General features: G+C 50.4%; 1 protein-coding gene across 1 annotated transcript in view; it reads left to right on the top strand.

Moving 5' to 3' along the window:
* The window catches only part of MDN1 (midasin AAA ATPase 1), a 106,720-nt gene that overhangs the window by 40,595 nt on the left and 46,782 nt on the right, over positions 1-19,343 (top strand). The window contains exons 37-53 of the mRNA XM_038761112.1: positions 371-493; positions 1,358-1,555; positions 3,333-3,440; positions 3,766-3,954; positions 5,586-5,675; positions 5,969-6,232; positions 7,043-7,313; positions 8,312-8,471; positions 9,434-9,550; positions 9,943-10,151; positions 10,847-10,995; positions 12,130-12,341; positions 13,341-13,561; positions 14,758-14,871; positions 16,802-16,934; positions 17,657-17,772; positions 18,954-19,087. Of these exons, the coding sequence (XP_038617040.1) occupies positions 371-493; positions 1,358-1,555; positions 3,333-3,440; positions 3,766-3,954; positions 5,586-5,675; positions 5,969-6,232; positions 7,043-7,313; positions 8,312-8,471; positions 9,434-9,550; positions 9,943-10,151; positions 10,847-10,995; positions 12,130-12,341; positions 13,341-13,561; positions 14,758-14,871; positions 16,802-16,934; positions 17,657-17,772; positions 18,954-19,087 (2,808 nt within the window). The remainder of the gene's footprint in view (positions 1-370; positions 494-1,357; positions 1,556-3,332; positions 3,441-3,765; positions 3,955-5,585; positions 5,676-5,968; positions 6,233-7,042; positions 7,314-8,311; positions 8,472-9,433; positions 9,551-9,942; positions 10,152-10,846; positions 10,996-12,129; positions 12,342-13,340; positions 13,562-14,757; positions 14,872-16,801; positions 16,935-17,656; positions 17,773-18,953; positions 19,088-19,343) is intronic.

Genomic DNA, 19,343 nt, shown 5'->3' with positions numbered 1-19,343 from the left:
GCCCCCCGGGGGACAACCTGATCACCTGGTAACCTCCCCTGCGCTTAGAACAGTGCTTTGTACATAGTAAGCGCTTAGTAATGTGGTGGCATTTATTAAGCGCTTACTATGTGCAAAGCACTGTTCTAAGCGCTGAATAATAAATGCCATCATTATTATTATTTACTCAACCTCACTGTACCCCAATTCCCTCAACTGTAAAGTGGGGATAGGATGCCCGTTCTCACTCCTGAGCAATAGGGATAGCAAGAGTAAATGTGATGGTTCCTGATCTGATTATCTTGTAATTCTCTCCATTGTTTGGCACAGTTCGAGTGCCTAATAAGTGCCTCCGTGTGACCCATGGCGTTTTCTCTTCTTCCTCCTGCAGGACATCACTGACTTATTTGGGGCTGATTTACCAGTCGAAGGAGGCAAAGGGGGTGAATTTGCATGGCGCGATGGCCCCTTGTTGGCCGCCCTGAAGGCAGGGCACTGGATTGTGTTGGATGAGGTGGGTGCGACGCTGCCCTTCTTAGAGGCCACCATAGTTCACCTGATAAAACATCGGTTTCCCCGAAGCCCCGCTACCTAATGCTCTCCCTTTTTAGGAAGCCAAGGGTGGGTAAATCTGCCCTTCCGTGAGAGGACCTTTGAGGGGGCTCATTGGAAAATGGCCTTCATTGAGAACCAAAATAAATGACAAAGTCCCAGTCTAGTCCCAAAGCCTGTGGAACCGAGAACTCGCTTGGAGGAATTGACGGGAAGCTTAGTGCAGGGTTTGTGCGGGGTCACTCGCCATCTCCTCCCTCCTGGTCGTATCCTGCTGGAGCAGTGAGAGGAGTGCTCCCGAGAATTGGCCGCACAAAACCATTTACAGCCAAAGGTCATACTGTACTTTACCAAGTGCTTAGCACAGTGCTTTACACACAATAAGTACGAAAGAGTGAATGACCACGGACCGTGAATTCTCCATTTTAGGAAAGGCGGTGTGGTCTAGCGGGAGGATCTCCACTCTAGGGGTTCAGACACTTGGGTTTTAGCCTTGGCTCTACCACTGGCCTGCTGTGTGGCTTGGGGGACGTCACTTGACCTCTGTGAGCCTCAGTTTCCTCGTCTGTAAAATGCGGATTGTAATGCCTACGCTCGCCACTTCAGAGGATGAAGCAGGGAGGTGAAAACACTTTGGAAGCTAGATTGTAAGCACCCTGAAGGTAGGGATCGTGTCTGTGTACTCTGCCCCACTCTCCCAAATGCTTAGTGTAGTGCTCTCCGCAAAGTAGGCGCTCAGTAAATGACGTCGGATGACCGAATGACGTTCAGAGCACTATACGCATTGAAGCTTTTCTTCCTTCTTTTTTCCCCTCTTATTTAATAGCTAAACCTGGCCTCCCAGTCCGTGCTTGAAGGGCTGAATGCCTGTTTTGACCACCGAGCGGAAATTTACATCCCCGAGCTGGGGATGACCTTCCAAGTGCAGCACGAGAAGACCAAGATATTTGGATGCCAGAACCCTTACAAACAAGGAGGCGGGAGGAAGGGTCTGCCCAGGTCCTTCCTGAACCGCTTCACCCAGGCAAGTCTTACGGCGGCCAGGAGCCCTCGGGGTGCCCGGAGAAACCCGGCGCCGGCGCTGCTGCTCCCGTCCAACCCTCAGAGTGGTGGTTGTTTTTCTGAGGGTCTGGCTGATGATTGATGACGAAGGAGGGTCTCTTTCTCCCGCCAGTGAGGCAGCTCTGTCATTTTGTGGGAAGCAATAAGGATGGCGGGTCGGGGTGCCCAGCTGGGGGGCTCTTGCCAAGGATAATAATAATGATGATGGCATTTATTAAGCACTTACTACGTGCAAAGCACTGTTTCAAGCGCTGTGGGGGTTACAAGGTGATCAGGTTGTCCCATGGGGCGCTCACAGTCTTAATCCCCATTTTACAGATGAGGGAACTGAGGCACAGAGAAGTGAAGCGACTTGCCCAAAGTCACAGAGCTGACAATTGGCAGAACCGGGATTTGGCCCCATGACCTCTGACTCCAAAGCCCGTGCTCTTTCTACTGAGCCACGCTGCTTCTCTCCGGCTCGGTATTCCCCAGTCTGGTTTTCTGAGAGCGGTTTAGGAGGGTCCCGGATCAGAAGCCCCACCGCAGGCCTTTTAAGATAATGAAGGATCAGGTGGCTGTTTTCCCTGTTTGGGTAGCCGCAACCGTTACTTAGCGCAGAGCACGAGGCTAAGCGCTGTGTACGCCCGGAACACAAAGACAAGAGCCTGGAGGTTGCTTCACCCAAGGGTCCCCTTGCAGCCAACGGCCACTGGACCCTCAGTGACTCTTTTTATTGATGACCTTTGAAATTTTATGCGGTACTCTAAGGGGATTGATTGGTGTCGGCTCTCCTCTCCTCTGCCCTGGGATGCCTAGTAGGCCAGGGTGGATGGGGAACATTATGCTGACTAGTTGTGTTTGTCTCCTGCTGCCCACCCTTGGACTTCTAGTCTTGAAAGGGCTGTGGTAGAAAATAGAACAGAAATCCTTTCCTGTTTGGGGGCCCGGGGGGGAGGGGTGTGAGTGCGGGCGATGAAGTGACAGGTGTTTTTTGTTAAGTCAACTCAAAAAAACCCAAACCCTCAAAGTGAATGTTCAAGAGGACAGCATTCACCCAGCTCCTCCAAACGTGCTGTGGGCTGTTTTGGTGGTAGACTGTGAGGTTGGAACATTTTGGGGACTGACATTCTTGTGTTCTAGCCGCCTGGGCCTTGTGGGTTTAACCTGGGTGTGGTTAGGATTAGGGATTTACTGGCTCCAGGCCCGGTGGGCGATATTTAAGCCACTTCATGGAGCCACTAACTTCTCAATAATAGGTCGTTGAAATTGCCTGCGGTTGGCAAGACCATGACTGGGGGAGACCGTTGGCTTGTGGAACAAAGCCGGTTAGGGACTCGCTGGCTTCCGGCCCCTTGGCCAAAATTTAAGCCACTTTACTGAGCTTTCTAAACACGCGATTGATTGCTTGATTTTGTGGGGAGGGAAAACGTTCTAAGCCTGTTTCAAACTTAATTGTAACTGTTTAAGTTCACTGGGGCCTGGGCAATGCTAATGAGCTACTCACGAGCTTAGTACAGTGCTCTGCACCCAGTAGCTCAGTGAACACAAAGGATTGATTGGAGACATTTGGCGCGATACTGGGGAGAATGCAGCTAGATGGGAATGACAAGGGGTTCCACCAAACTGAACCATGGGAGGCAAAGCGGTTCAGCTTTCTGCGTCATTTTTAAGTGCCCTCCCGGCGCCCAGCTTGGGATTAAGATCAGTTTTGGTCTGGGAAAGATGGTGTTCTCTTACATCCTGTTTGGGTTCTGCAGGTCTATGTGGATCCCCTCTCTGGCCCCGACATGGAGTTCATCGCCAATACTTTGTTTCCTGCTATCGGGAGAAGCATCGTGGCAAAAATGGTGGCTTTCAACAGCAGGGTAAGAGACCACGTGTATTTGTTTCCCTACCGTCGATTTCTGCCAATATTGCTCTTAAGACAGCGTCTGAAAATAGAGACAAGCTGGCGTACTGGCCCCCTAAGAGTCCAAGTTATGATTAAAGCTTCTCCTGAAGATCTGTGTCTAAGAAACATTTCTGGCAGGTGTGTGCCAAGCCTGGAGCTTTAAAATGTACGTCTGTTGCCCTCCTCCTTCTCCACCCCCACAGTCGAATACCAGCCACACTGCCTTGGTGAAAGAGAGTTTTTCCGAGATACCTGCGCCAGTAGTATTTTGTTTTGGTTAAGGATGGTTCTTTTTCTAGATTGAGCAAGAAGTGACAATTGAAAGGAAGTGGGGGCAGAAAGGAGGGCCCTGGGAGTTCAACCTTCGGGACCTTTTTCGCTGGTGTCAGCTGATCCTGGTGGACCAGATCCCAGGATGCTATAATCCCGGTCAGCACGTGGGTTTGGTCTACGGCGAGAGAATGAGAACAGCAGAAGACAGAAAGAAGGTGATTTTTACGCGGGTTTCTGAAAAGTGGTTTTTTGTGTTTTGTTTCTTTTTTGGTTTGGGGGGATAGGTGGGGGCGGGGGTGTCTTTGGGAAGAGTAAGACTGCCCTCTAGACTGTAAGCTTGTTGTAGGCAGGGAATGTGTCTGTTCTACTGTTATATTGTACTCTCCCAAGCGCTCAGTACAGTGTTTTGCACACCGTAAGCGCACAATAAATACTACTGACTGACTTACTGACTGGCCGGAGCAGCACTGAAAATAGTATTCAGTCAGAGTCAACCTTCCAGGTTCTGGGGTAGGGAGCGGGGAGAGAGGGAGACAGTGCAGGAAAAGGAGACCTTCAAAATGAACTTTGCACCTAGAAATCAGAATCGCAGGATGAGCAGAACAAGCAGAGGCCTAAGAGTCCACCTGAGGGCCTGTGCATTCAGTCAGTGAGTATTTAAGGAGCAGCCGTTGAGTGCAAATGGCAGGCACACTTCTCTTGCCAGAGCATTTATGAATATATTCAACAAAACCCGCCTTATTCCTGATTCTCGAAGGTTAGAGTAAGGGACACACCAGCTGGTCGCTCATTGAGTTCATTCATTTGGTCATATTAATCGAGCGCTTACTGTGTGCAAAGCACTGTGCTAAGCGCTTGGGAGGGTACAGTACAACAACAAACAGGCATATTTCCCCCGACTTGAGGGGCCACCTCTTGAGCAAGCCACGAGTTGGCTAACCTTGACAGAACACTAAATCCCAGGATGACCGAGGGGCGATCCACGCCGTGTTGTGGACGGAGCCGATATCGGCAAAGTTGGCCTGAATGCACAGCGGAGGATGGATGACTGATGATACAGGGCTGTGGCTGACTGTGATGGGCAACGTTCATAGTCGGGAAAATAAAGGGGTTCTGTGTTTAGCCTTAAAAATCAAGGGAGGCCACGGGTCTTCTTGCCAGAGGGCAGAAGGATCAACAGCTTGGAATAAGCTGAGGATTAGGAAAGGGAATGTCGGGGATCACCTGGGGTGGGGAATAGTTGAGTCCATTGTGGGTCTTGAGTTCTGGGGAGTTTCCTTTTCTCTTTCCAACCCCCCTCTGTGGGGGTGGTCATCTCTCTCAAGTATTTGAAGAGCTTATTGCAAAATCCCCACTCGTTTGAAAATGCGTCTTTACTCTGGTCTCGACTGTCAGTTCAAGCAGTGGTATTTATTGAGCACTTACTATGCCCAGAGCATCATCATCATCAGTCGTATTTATTGAGCGCTTACTATGTGCAGAGCACTGTACTAAGCGCTTGGGAAGTACAAATTGGCAACATCTAGAGACAGTCCCTACCCAACAGTGGGCTCACAGTCTAAAAGAGTGGGCTCACAGTCTAAAAGAACTGTACTAAGTGCTTGGGAGGGTACACGACAACAGAGTTGGTAGACATGTTCCCTGCCAACAAGGCGCTTACAGTCTATTGATTTACTTTCTTTGAGTCATTGCTTGTTAAGTAGGGAATTGGGGAAAGATGTGGGATTGTAACACATTTTCAGAACTGCGTGATTTGCATCTTTAGGAGCAGGAATGTTAAAGGCCCGGTAGAATTGAATTACAGACCAGTTGAATCATTTGTTTCCTTTGGTTTTATCCTCTCTAGGTCTTGTCCGTATTCCAGGAGGTCTTCGACTCCACTTCTCCAGCATACACGAGCTCCCGGCTTTTTCACATCACTCCATACAGCGTTCAGGTACAGAATCCAGTGTTCTTTCACTCGTTTTCATCCTCTAGACTGTAAGCTCATTGTGGGCAGGGAATGTGTCTACCAACTGTGCTATATCGTACTCTCCCAGGTGCTTAGTATAGTGCTCTGCACTCAGTAGAGACCACTGATTGTATTTTCCCCAGCGCTCAGCACACCTCTTGGTGCGTAGTAAGCGCTTAACAGATATCACTTTTATTATCTTTGTTGCTGTTCTTCTAGCATTCCCTCCTGCCTGGCTCCGCCAGGCGATCTCACAGACTCTGTCTGGTTCTTTTCAGGTTGGCCACTCGGTTCTTTCTCGGAGCAACCACGTTCCTCCTTTGTCCCAGCGACCCCTGTGTCTCCTCCACCAGTCCCTGCAACCCCTCGAGTCCGTCATGAAGTGCCTGCAGATGGACTGGATGGTCATCCTGGTGGGCCCCGCGTCCGTTGGAAAGACCAGCCTTGTCCAGCTCCTGGCCCACCTGACGGGCAGGACGCTAAAGATCATGGCCATGAACAGCGCCATGGACACGACCGAACTCCTAGGAGGATTTGAGCAGGTAACGCCATCTCTCCGTTTCGGGACTCCCGTGACCCTCCGGGCCGACCCCGTCCGGAAACACGGGTCACGCTAACAGCCGGAGCAATGAAAGTAACGTACTGACACCGCTTGACCTGAAACGGGAAGAGCCCGGGCCTGGGAGTTGGAGGATCTGGGTTCTGATGCCGGCTCTGCCCCTTGCTTGCTGTGTGAACTCGGGCAAGCCACTTGGCTTCTGTGCCTCAGTGCCCTCATCTGGAAAATGGAGGTTCAGTACCTGTTCTCCCTCTCCCGTGTGGTACTCGGAATGGGGCTGACCTGATTATCTGTATCTACCACCATCCAACAGAGTGTTCGGCACATAGCACGTAACAAATGCTGCAGTCATCATCATTGTTTATTATTATTATTATTATTATTATTATTATTATTATTATTATTATTCTCATCATCATCATCACTGGTTTAGACGGAGAAGCAGCATGGCCTACTGGACAGAGCACAGGCCTGGGAGTTAGAGGATCTGGGTTCTAACCCCCGCCCTGCCACCTTCCTCTCCGTGACCCTGAGCAAATCATTTCACTTCTGTGTGCCTCAGTTCCCTCATCCACCAAATGGGGATTCAATACCTGTTCTCCCCCTTACTTAGACTGAGAGCCTCCTGGGAACCTGATTATTTTGTATGTCCTTCAGCACTCAGTAGAGAGCTTGGCACAGAGTAAAGCACTTGACAAATCCCCCGTTCGTCATTGTTACTATCGTAAAAGATGTAGTCTCGCATCCTCTTGTCTCATCCCGATGATGACTTGCCATCCCCTCAATGTTTCAGGTTGACATCATCCGCCCTTGGCAGAAGCTGTTAGAGAAGACGGAGTTGACCGTGAACACGCTGCTCCGGGACAGCTTCCTCACGAATGACACGTACTCGGACGACGCTGAGATCGTGCTGCGGGCGTGGAGTAACTTTGTGCTGGCGCAAAAGCCCAAGTCTCGGGGAGAAGCCGGCAAAGGCGTGACAATTGAGCTGGTGAATAAGCTCGAGGGGCTGTTACTGCTTATTCAGCGCCTCAACAACAAAATCAACTCCTACACCAAGGCAGGTAGGTTTCTTCCTGAAACCCCCAGACCTCAGGCCAGAGGCCACAGCAGCAGAGCCGAGAGAGCCGGCCAACTCGAGAGAGAGAGAGAGAGAGAGAGGCCTCATCGGGGTGGCTTTGGGGAAAAGACCTGCTCCTTAATAAAGTCGATCGCCAGTGCCCTATTCTTTCCTCCTGGGAAGGTACCATCCTTTTTAAATGGTCGGCTCCTCGGGGGTTTAGAAATGTCTCCAAGAGCCTAGAGCAGAGATTACGGGGATACCCATAATTGTGGCATTCATTTTTCTGCAATTCACACTGTAAATTCCCTATAGACTCTGTGCCAAAGCCCTACTGAGCGCTCACCTCCTCCAAGAGGCCTTCCCGGCCTGAGCCCCCTTTTTCCTCTCCTCCTCCCCATCCCCCCCCGCCGCCCTACCTCCTTTCCCTCCCCAGAGCACCGGTATATATGCTTGTACAGATTTATCACTCTGTTTATTTTACTTGTACATATTTGCTGTTCTATTTATTTTGTTAATGATGTGCATTTAGCTTTAATTCTATTTGTTCTGACGACTTGACACCCGTCCACACATTTTGTTTTATTGTCTGTCTCCCCCTTCTAGACTGTGAGCCCGTTGTTGGGTAGGGACCATCTCTATATGTTGCCGACCTGTACTTCCCAAGCGCTTAGTACAGTGCTCTGCACACAGTAAGCGCTCAGTAAATACGATTGAATGAATGAATGTAGACGGGCAGCTCACTGTGGGCAGGGACCGAATCTACCGACTCTGTTATATTGTACTCTTTCATGTACTTAGTACAGTGCTCTGCACACAGTAAGCGCCCAATAAATACCATTGATCGATTGAGCTGTAGTAAATGAACTTTGCGTCTAGGCATGTTGTGGTCGACTTTGTTCTGAAGTCATTGAAATTTCTTGTCTGGGCTAATGTTCTTGCCATTTGAGACTGTGAATTTCCCAGAAGGCAAATCCCTAAATTCCCCCTGCAATATTGTAGAATTTTCCAGGCTCGTGGAAGACTTTCGGAGTTTCAAGGGACAGTTTCTCCAGTCTGCTGATGGTGGCAACCAGGGCACATTCGAGTGGGTGGACAGCATGTTGGTACAGGCCCTGCGGTCTGGGGATTGGCTCCTAATGGACAACGCCAATTTCTGCAAGTAAGAGGCTGGTGGTTTCTGCCAGAGGCCGTTAGGGTAGGGAAGCACCCCCTTGGCCCTGACGGGAAGGTTCCTGAAGGATGGGAAGCATCCCTGTAAACACCTGGTCATCGCCTCCATCTCCTCTCTGACCTCCCTGCCTCCAGCACTTTCTCCCCTGTACAGACCATACTTGGCTCTGATACCCAGTTTATTTTTCTGTAATATAGTTTTGCATTCATCTCCCCCTCCTCAGAAACCTCCAGTGGTACCAGAGAAGCAGCGTGACTCAGTGGAAAGAGCGCAGGCTTGGGAGTCAGAAGTCATGGGTTCTAATCCTGGCTCTGCCGCTTATCAGCTGCGTGACTTTGGGCAAGTCAACTTCTCTGTGCCTCAGTTACCTCATCTGTAAAGTGGGGATTAAGATTGTGAGCCCCAAGTGAGACAACCTGATCACCTTGTATTCCCCCAGCTCTTAGAACGGTGCTTTGCACATAGTAAGTGCTTAACAAATACAGTCATTATTATTACTAAGTGCTGAGATAACTACAAGCTAATCAGTTTGGTTATGGTCCCTGTCCCACATGGAGCTCACAATCTTAATCCCCATTTTACAGATGAAAAATTGAGGCCCAGAGAAGTGACATGACTTGCCCCAGGTCACCCAGCAGACAAGTGGCAGAGCTGGGATTAGAACCCAGGTCCTCCCGGCTCCCAGGCCCATCTCTACCCACTAGGCCTCACTGCTTCTCAGCATTGAGTGGAAACTCCCGACCATTGATTTTAAGGCCTTCAAGCAACCAGCTCCTTCTAATTTATCCTCTCTTCTTTCACTACGGCCCGGCTCGCACTCTTCGTTCCTCCCACCGTGGCTCGTTTTCCTCTTCCCCCGTTGCTTGACTTTTGGGGAATCTTGTTTTCCTGGGACCTAAGCCAAGCGGGCTGGTGGCCGAGCTCCCCCGTTTGCCTCTGTTCCCCTGCAGCCCCTCAGTGCTGGATCGCCTGAATGCTTTGCTGGAGCCTGGAGGCGTGCTCACTCTGAGCGAGAGAGGAATGTTGGACGGCTCCACCCCCAGGATCACTCCCCATCCCAACTTCAGGTATTCCCCCGATTCCTTTTCCGCCTAAAAACTCGGGGCAGGGTAGCTGCGAGCGGGGTTCCCCGTGTCCTGCAGCATCGCATCCCAGTGACGTGCAAGACGCCGAAGCGGGCAGGAAGACCTGGCACACCAGCGGGTGGGGTGGTTCATCATCCACGGCCCCGCCACTGAATGCCACACACTAGCTTTGCCACCTAGAGTGACGGGCAGCTTTAGAAAACAGCCCAAGGAGCAGGTGACCTTGTGTTAACGTCCTGATTTTAAACATCGAAACCCAGGGTGGTGACAGGCCGTAGTAATCCCTGGGAAGGAATAAAAAAGAGATGGCATCTCTCTCCGACCGTATCCCTCCCGGTTTTCCTGACTGCTTTTCCCGGGTTCCGGGGAACTAGGCTTTTCCTCGCGATGGACCCTTCCCACGGAGAAATCTCCAGAGCCATGAGGAACCGAGGAGTTGAGATTTACATCCCAGAGGAGGGGGTCGGGAGTCTGCCGGACCCCTTGGATTGGAAGGTCCTGCTCCACAGCCTCGGCGTGGTTGGAGACAGCGTGTGCGACACCCTCATGGCCGTCCACACCGAAACCAAAGAAGCCGTCGCAGGTGAGACAGGCGTCAGGCGCCACCGGGAGCAGACGTTCCGACCTGGGGTTACCCCTCTCGACCCGCTGGGGGACCTCTGATGTTGAGCCCTGTCCTCCCTCTGCTTTCTCTCAGCACCCTAGGGGTGTCCCCATGGCAGTAGAGGGGAATCCTGAGGAAGGGCGTTTTGTTGGCTAGATTTGAAGCCGGGTCCAGAAGTTCTCAAGCGGAGCCACCAGAATGTGGCTTTGGACCCCTGCCATGTTTGCTGTCTGTACCCTCTTTCCGACTGGAGTCGGGAGAAGCCCAAGTAGGATATTCCGTGCTCACAACTGAGGCATGATCCCTCTGCACTACAGCCATGTGCACAGCACACAGTAAGCACTCAATAAATACCACTGAACGAACGAATGAATCAATCAATCTGTCAGTGGTATTTATTGAGCCCTTACTGTGTGCAGAAGGAGCACTGTATTAATCCCCTGGGAGAGTACAATAGCACGGGGAGCCACAGGAAACATACTTAACCAGCCTGAGAATGCACTGGTTAAGGTGCAGCCGGCTACTGTGTATGGGACGACGGGGCTGGGAAGTGAAGAGCAATCCGGGAGCGTAGTACGTTGAAGGGAGGAGAGGTGAGGAAAGGGGAGCGGGAGGATGATTGACACTGAATTGTGAGAGGATCACTCACGGCTGCTCCCCTGCCTCCGTTTTAGGTTCTCCAACATCGTCCCTGTCCACGTTTATTCAGGCTGCCACCCTCCTCTCTCAGCGGCTACAGAGAGGACTCAGTTTAGCCAAGGCATTTTCTGGAGCCTGCTGGGAAGTGTATGTCCGCCCCCAGCACTCTCCTGCTCACCAACAGGTAAACGTATCTTTGGGGGTACAGCCTCCTTCCTTTTTGCCACACAGGACGAGAGGGTTTAGAAAAGAAATAAATCACCCATCACGGGCTCAAGAAAAGACAGTTCATCAAGTGACTCCTAAAGCTTTGAAAGGGCTAATGAGCCTCCTGACAGAGTTTACTGTCTTCATACCAAGCGGATCAGACCTTTCTCTCACTGATCGTCATGCTATTTTGGGGAATAGATGGAAGAGAATTTCTTTACCATTTATAGTTGGAGGAAACAGCGTCTGAGCCTCCCTCTTAGACTGTGAGCCCCATGGGGGACGGGGCCTGGGCCTGATCTGATTGGATAGCAATGAATCAATCAATCAGCGATATTTACTGAGTTCTTACTGTGTGCAGAGCACTCCACAAAGTGTTGGTAGACTTATTCCCTTCCCACAGTGAGCTTATAATCTAGAGGGAGAATGTTTAATAAATGCCGTAGTAATAATAATAGTAATCAATTAAATCATTAATATTTAAAAATTGAATAATAAGGAATGCTCTGCACACAATTGTTCTTATTGGCAGATCAGTGTTTCTTATCCTTGGGCTCGGAAATTCCCAAGGACTTTTAGGGAAGTTCCGGATGGGTTTTGGACAGAACTACAGGGGTCGAGGGGCAAGCTGCAGGCTATTTTGCGCAAGGTTGATCCAGAAGTCTTTTTCTGAGCATCCCATACTCCTTGCTCATCCACTCTGTACGGTCTGCAGATCTGCCACCGTGCTGATGGGAGAAAGGGCAGGTTCCAACCTTGCCGTTGGGCGTCAGTGAAGCTAGTTGTGAGGATCCGTGTGCACGATGGATGACGGTTGAACAGCAGCTGCCCAGCCCTCAGAAATGCCTTTGCTTCTGGGGCTCATCCTTCAACCGTATCATCCAACACCCGAGTGCGGAGCACTACTGGGAAGAATGCACCTATCCTTCGGCCTCACGGGGCTGACAATTTAGAGAGGGAGAAAGAGGGAAATAACTGCATTTAGAAAAGCCACTGAGCGCGCTCAGACTCTCGATATATCAACGTAAAGGGGAGCAGATATCCCGAACTGGCAAGTAACAGTCAGTGTGGTAGTGCTGGGGCTCAGAGGGACTTTTCTTTTCCGTTTCAGCGTGTGCAGGAGTTGCTGATGAAACACATTTCAGCTCTGTCTTCACCTGAAAACTGGGGTCAGTCCCTGCTTGCCATGGGGCTGTGGCCAGACTCTGTGCCTTCGGTCCTCTTTACCACAGAGGACTCTCTCCTCTCCACGGTCCGGAGCCACGGACAGGTCCTGGCGTTCTGCCTGAATCGGCTGAGCCTGAGGAACAGCAGGTGGGCAAGGTGGGCGCAGACCAGGTTTGCGGACACACGGGTCCGTTCGGCTCCCACCCGGAGCGCTGCCGGCCGCGTGTCCGGAGCAGCAGCCGGAACCGAGCCCCATCGGCCGGAGGCGTTTCCGTCCGACGTAGGTCCCGGCGACCCGAGGGAGCCCTCCCGCCTTCCAAATGAAAGCTTCACCATTCAGAAGCTTCCTAATTCTTTTTACTCTCCTTTTTTTGGTCCTCCTCGCCTTTCTGGGGAGGGGGGTCGGTCGGCCAGGGTAGGGAGGAGAGGTGGTGGCGGTGCTGCCAGGTGGGGAGAGGGAGGAATTGTGGAGCATGATAGAGCGTGGTGCAACCAGGGGATAGATTAGCAGAACTGGAGAAGCTGGCTCATCAGCCTTCCACCCGTCCCAGGGTCCCACAACCCACCACCCTTCTCACTTGTCTTTCCTCGGTCCATTCCCCACCCGGATCGGCCAAGAAAAGGTGTCTCAGAGGCCAGAACTAAAAATTCTGTGGTCATAACCGTCCTGCCAGGTCTGAGGTTCAGAAGTGCTGCGGTGATCTCAAGCTTGGGCTCACTGGGAAGCTGCCGAGTGCATAGTATCAGGGAGAGGCAGGGACAAAGATAAAAAGCAGAGAATCCGTAGGGGAAGTTGTCATGGGCATGCAGGTTTACAGGGCTCAGAAAGGCTGCTGGGTTTTTCAAACGTGATCCGTTTCCCAAATTCATCTTTAGAGTCTTTCCGTCTCTTGCGCAAAGTTCTCGGGAGTGTACCTACCGCCATTTCTGCCATCTTCATGTTTTTCCTGTTTTTTTAAATGTTATCAGTTTGGGTCCTCATTGCCAGGTGAATACATAAGTAAACCTCTGCTCTCTTCTTTGGAGAAGTGCAACTGTTTTTTACCCCATGGCATTATGAAATTAAGGCATGTTTCCCCCGACAATTGGATGGTACCCCTTGTGTTTAGTCGAGTTCCTTCACACTAACTCTGGGTCTCTTCTAATGAGTTTCAGGATTCTGCCTCTTACCCTACAAGACCTGGAAAAAATAATGCAGTCCCCAAACTCCGAGAGTCTGAACTTCAGTTCGGTTGAGATGAACACTTCCTGGATTGATGACAGTGAGGTCCTCACTGCTTCCATCAAACTGCTCATAGAGAGAGCAACCAATCAAGACTGGATGCTGAGAGTTCGGTGGCTTAAACATTTAGCCAAGAACATACCCCAGGGACTCGGTGGGTACTGAAGCGTCTTTTCATCTTTCCTTGTGTGCCCATTCCTTTCCTGTCTGTTAGCAGTTAAGTGTGGTTGGTTAAGTGCACGGTGGTAGCACTTTCTGGATACCGTGATACAGTTCACTATTCCCCTCTTGAGGCCATCCCATCATGGTGACCCCTGAACCTTGTTAAGAAGCCAGTCTCCTGCTCTGAAAAAAAAGAAAAGGCTACCCCACCCTCCCCCCCAAAAAAAACCCCAATACTGTATCACTGCCCTCACAGTGATAGAGCCTGTGCTCTTTGTTCAGCCGAATGTGCCGTTGATCAGTGCACAGTAAGCGCTCAGTATATACAACTGATTGAATGAATGAATTAATCCCATGGAACGACTTTCCATGATAAGCTGCTGCCATTTGGGACGATTGTTGCAACCCTAAGAGGTAAAAATGGAAAGAATGAGCTTTGCCAAAGAGACCCGTAAGAGGAGCATAATTGCTTGCCATGGTGGCCGAGGCATATTTTGGTCTGTTGTTTTTTGTTTTTTTTTTAGTATCTCCATATGTCTGGCTGAGATATGGTGGAAGGGGAGTAGTGGTGATTCTTTGTAGAGTTGACTATTGGTTTCCTTCTGACAAGCATGCAGAGCAACAAGCAGCCCTCTCTTCTTTCTGGGAATTGGTAGGGGCTGGGCAGTCTGACTAATGTGTGTTCATCTGTTCTAGACTGTGAGCCCCCCTTCTAGACTGTGAGCCCGTTGTTGGGTAGGGACCGTCTCTATATGTTGCCGACTTGTACTTCCCAAACGCTTAGTACAGTGCTCTGCACACAGTAAGTGCTCAATAAATACGATTGAATGAATGAATGAATCTGTTCGAGAAAGCTCAGACTGTGGTTTTTAGTTTCCTCTCTGAGAGGGTATCCTCCCTGCTTTGCTGCCTGGTTGTTCATTTTATTTTTTGTTGTGTAGGTGGAATGAGTGTTTTTATTCTGAGAAAGTAGGCGAGTAGAATTTGTTGCCTTATGTGCTGTCATTCCTGTTGCAACATCTCTCTCCTTCTGGCTCACACCCAGCGGGGTGTGGGGGGAGTCCTTTAGGTTGTGGTCTTCAGTTACGGTCCTGGGCTCGTGACCAGCGAGGACATTGGGCTGGCCCCGCCCAGGGTGAGCTTTACCGGCCACCCCTGGTGATTTTCTTTTCTTCCTTCCACTTGCAGAGTCGGTGCAGATTCAGTTGGAAACCAGTGCAGAATCTCTGAGCGAGTTTTATGCATCTCCCATCTCTGCCCGGATCTGTAATCTCATTAAGCTGTTACAGCCAAATGTGACAGGTAAGTCCCAAAGCTCCCTTCCCCTTCCTCTTTTTTTAATGGTATTTGTCAAGTGCTTACTAAGTGCCAGGCACTGCTGAATGCTAGGATAGATACAAGCTAAATCAGGTCGGATACAGTCCATGTCCCACATGGGCTCACAGTCTTTTGAGATGAGGTAACTGAGGTGAAGAGAAGTGAAGTGACTTGACCAAGGTCTCACAGCAGGCAAGTGGTGGAGCCGGGATTAGAACCCAGGTCCTCCGATTCCCAGGCCAGTTCTCTATCCAACTAGGCCACACTTCTTTCCTTCCTCACCCCCGTTCAGGGCCCCGGGGCTCATTTGATGAGTTCTGGAGAATGAGAGCTTGGCTTGGCTCTGAATTTCAGGCCAGCGCGATAAAGTCTGGAAGACCTGTGAATGAACCATCAGTGTTTCCATGGCCTGCAAGAAAGAGGATAATGCTTTTTAATGGCTCGGAAAACAGAGAACCATTGAGACCCCGAGGATAGTCACTCTGTGGTTAACGGGATGCTCGTCCCTCACTGATGCAAATAAATAACATTCTTCAGGAGACCTCACTAGAAAAATTGGTATTAGTAAACTATTGTTCCCGTGGGAAATACAGAGGTGCCTTCTCATCGGCCCCGCTAAACTCACTCATGTCCCATGCACCCGTAAATACTTGTTTAAAAAAGTTGATATTTGACAACTTTTGGTTATGGGCAGGGAACATGACTACGAACTCCATTACATTGTACTCTCCCAAACATGTAATACAGTGCCCTGCACACAGTAAGCGCTCAATAAATGCCATTGATAGACTAAGAGAAATCGACAGTGGAAACTGGTTTTTGGAAGGCTCAACTCTCCATATATTTGGATGTGGATAGATATGTGTAATGTAAATTGACAGGTGAGTCCAGGGCAATGAGAAATTTTCCTTATTTAAAATAGATAATGCCAAATACTCTCCTTCCCCACCCCTCTTTCTAGTATGCAGACTAAAGCATCATAGGCTGCTTTTTGAGGCACGTCATCTGTTTTCAGCTACTATCACTCTGGCCCAGAGAAGCGAATACTCAACGTGAGGCGCCAGCATGGGCCAGATATTGTCCTTTGGTGGAATTGGGCTGGTTCTGAGCAACTTAATGGAGCTTTTTACACTTGCTGGGAGCTAGGTCAGAGGCGGGATGTCAGGTGTGGCCCACATAAAGGGCTGCATCCCAGTCAAGCCCTGTCAGCCACTTCAGTTGCCGTATAGACTCAACTGTTGCAGCCAAGCTCAGCCCAAGACAGGGGCTCGATAAATGCTAGGGAGAAGCAGCGTGGCCTAGTGGGAAAAGCGTGAACCTGGGATTCGGGGCCCTGGGTTCTAATCCCAGCTCTGCCACTTGCCAAATGTGTGACTTTGGGCAAGTCACTTCACTTCTCTGGGCCTCAGTTTCCTCATCTGTAAAATGGGGATTCAGGACCTCTTCTCCTTTCCCCTTAGACCGTGAGTTCCGTGTGGGTCAGGGACTGTGTCCAGTAGGGTCATCTAGAATTTCCCCCAATGCTTAGCATGTAGTAATCACTTAACAATTGCCACAGTCATTATTATTGATTCTTTTCTTCAGTATTGATTCATATATCCTCTCCTATATCTCTATCTTTTCTCATATGGTTTGAATTTGTATATTTGCCCTTCTACACTGTGAGCCCGTTGTTGGGTAGGGACCGTCTCATGTGCTGCCAACTTGTACTTCCCAAGCGATTAGTAGGGTGCTCTGCACACAGTAAGTGCTCAATAAATGATTGAATGAATGCCAGTTTTAGTGTAATTATCTTCCCCATCAGATTGTAAGTGCCTTAAAATGGCTTCAGTGTCCATCTCGTGCGTGGTCCCTCAGTGCTCCACACAGAAGGGCCGGCCTGGACCATGCTGAAACGGTTGTTTTTTCTCCCCAGACGAACACGTGATTGCACTGGATCCACGGTGGAACATTCAGGCTTTGGACATTTTTAGGAACTCTTTGGATTTTGACACGGAAGTGGATCACACAGATCAGCTCCTCCTCCATTTGAAGGCAGCGGCAAACAGGTGAGTGGAGCCCGAGATCCTGGCTACCCAGTGGCATGGGAAGACCACCCCAGGGGATCATCCGTTGGAGAATTGAAAGCCGTTGGGCTTTGGGAGCTTTCTAGCTCCCGGGGTCTCTCTCACACAGCCCCTCCTCATTCCTACCCTTATCCATAGTTGTCCTCTCCCCTCCTCCCTGTCACCTACTGGAGAATTCACCCAAGCAGATGAGGAAAAAGATTGCTGCTGCTGTGTTTGCCCGGAGTTATTGTATCTTACTTTCCCAAGCACTTTGAACAGTGTTATGTACATAGTATGCACTCAGTAAATGCCATTATTTACCAAGGCTGTGCTGGCTTCTTGCTGTGCTGTTGGCTGATGTCCCTCTCGTCAGTCAGTCAGTTATTGCTGTGTGCAGAGCACTGTACTAATTGTGCTGGAGGGAGGGTACTATGCAACAATAAACAGACGCATTCCCTGCCCACAGTGAGCTGGACTCCCTGAGGTTTCTCCTGTCAAGGGAACCCACGAGAAGCAGCTGAGCAACAACAGAGAGCCATGTCTGAAATGGCCATCACGGCCTTCCACCTCATAATATTCCCACAGACCGCTGGCTGATGAAAGCTCTTGGGTGATTGAAGATTGGTTTTTGTTGTTGTTGTTGTTTTGTCTGTCTGATTGTTTTTTAATCTTTCCTGGTACCTGGATTTGACCATTTTGTGGATTTCGTTGTTTCTATCCAGGAGTGTGTTATTTCTGGACCGGGAAAAAAGAATCAGAACAGAGACCAAGTTGATTTCGGGTGGAGGCAAGAAGTCGCAGACTAGTGCCCTGAGGATGGCCCTGACATTCCATAGAGGTAGGAAGGGGCTGGGGCCCCCTCGGTCTTCCTCAGTCTCATTTTAGAATGGGCTTGGCCGGGCCCTTCCCATCTGGCATGATTCTGCTTGGGCCTATCTGCTTCAGATGGTCCCTCATCCTGCCGTTCAGCAGGCACGGAGGCATTTTAGTAGATCAGGAACTCTTCCCCATTCAGGGTTTCTTGTTACCTTCCTTGAATGTTGACCGCAAACCAACTAACGGTGAACTGGGGAGGGTTTAGAGAGGCGCGCTGTGACGGAAAAATCTCCATCCAATGGCGGCATTGACTCTCACAGCATTCTCACCGGCCCCGTCCCCCCTTCCACCATCGGAGCGTTGACTTTGACTTCCAAGTTGGAGAAGAGTGCCGGGCCAGAACATATGGTCACTCTTTCATTTGCATCACTTTGGATCCCCAGGTGCCTGTAGGGTCAGGTTGTGGCTACCCATTCTTCCGCGATTCCGCGGCCCAGCCATGACTTGACCACAGAGGGTGGAGCCGCTGTTTTAACCGTGCTTTAGGGGGTTTGTCCCGGAAGAAGTTGAAATCCAGATCGCTTGCTCCGCCGACATGGATTCTCCAAAGATTTTGTGGGAAATCTTAGCTCTGAGCCTCGGGAGCGGGCCGGGCAATCGTTCTGTCTGAAAGCTCCCGTGTTTTCCTGGACTGTCTGTTCCGGATCTCCTTACTCGGGGAGGTTTGATTACAGGGACGTGGCGGGCGGCGGAGAGCCCCTTTAGGGCAGCCCACAATGTCTTCATTCCTTAGTCTTCAGACTCCCCATACCCCACCGAAGAACTTGGTCAGTGATCCTGAAGCAGGAGCAAGATACTGGCCAGGGTGACTCTATTCCCTTTCTCCCTGAAGGGAAGCCATGTGACCTAGTGGAAAGAGCACGGGTTTGGAAGTCAGAGGACCTGGGTTCTAGTCCAGTTGTGTGGCCGTGGGCAAGTCACTTCTCTGTGGCTCAGTTCCCTCGTCTGCAAAATGGGGATTCAAGGCCCGTGCTCCCTTCTCCTTAGAATGTGAGCCCTGCGTGGGACCTGATTATATTGTTTCTACCCAGCACTTAGTATGGTGCATGGTACTTAGTGAGCGCGTAACGAGTACCGCCGTTATTAAGTGCCATGTCATCTTTTGGTTATTTTCTCCCTGTTTTGTTTCTGGTGACCTCTAAGATCAAGAGAATTACCACAGCATGCCCCACCCGATGGCAGTTCACCTGGCTCCTTTCTTTGAACTCTGTGATGCTCTGCTGGTCCTGTGGATGCAGGCCACCCAGCTGGCCGTGGAGGATGCCACCGTGTTGGAGGTGAGGAGCATCTGGGAAGCGGCCAGGGAAGGGCGGTCTCGGGAAAAGGCTCCCCAGAACTGGCCTAGACCATGTCCAGGTCAGGGAAGACCACGGGTGCTGCGATGGGGCTGGAGAGAGAAAACTCTCCCTCTTTCCTGGGGCTGGATTCAACCCTCGGAGAGACTGACGTGGTAGTTTCACGTCACGATTTCGAAGCAACTGTCAGCCCATCCAGGAGTATAAACTAAAAAGACGGGTCATCGCTTTTGTCCTC

Source organism: Tachyglossus aculeatus, chromosome 19 (genome assembly GCF_015852505.1).
Source record: "Tachyglossus aculeatus isolate mTacAcu1 chromosome 19, mTacAcu1.pri, whole genome shotgun sequence".
Classification (NCBI taxonomy): domain Eukaryota; kingdom Metazoa; phylum Chordata; class Mammalia; order Monotremata; family Tachyglossidae; genus Tachyglossus; species Tachyglossus aculeatus.
The sequence above is the reverse complement of the archived record's forward strand: the minus strand, read 5'-3'. Positions and strand labels throughout refer to the sequence as shown.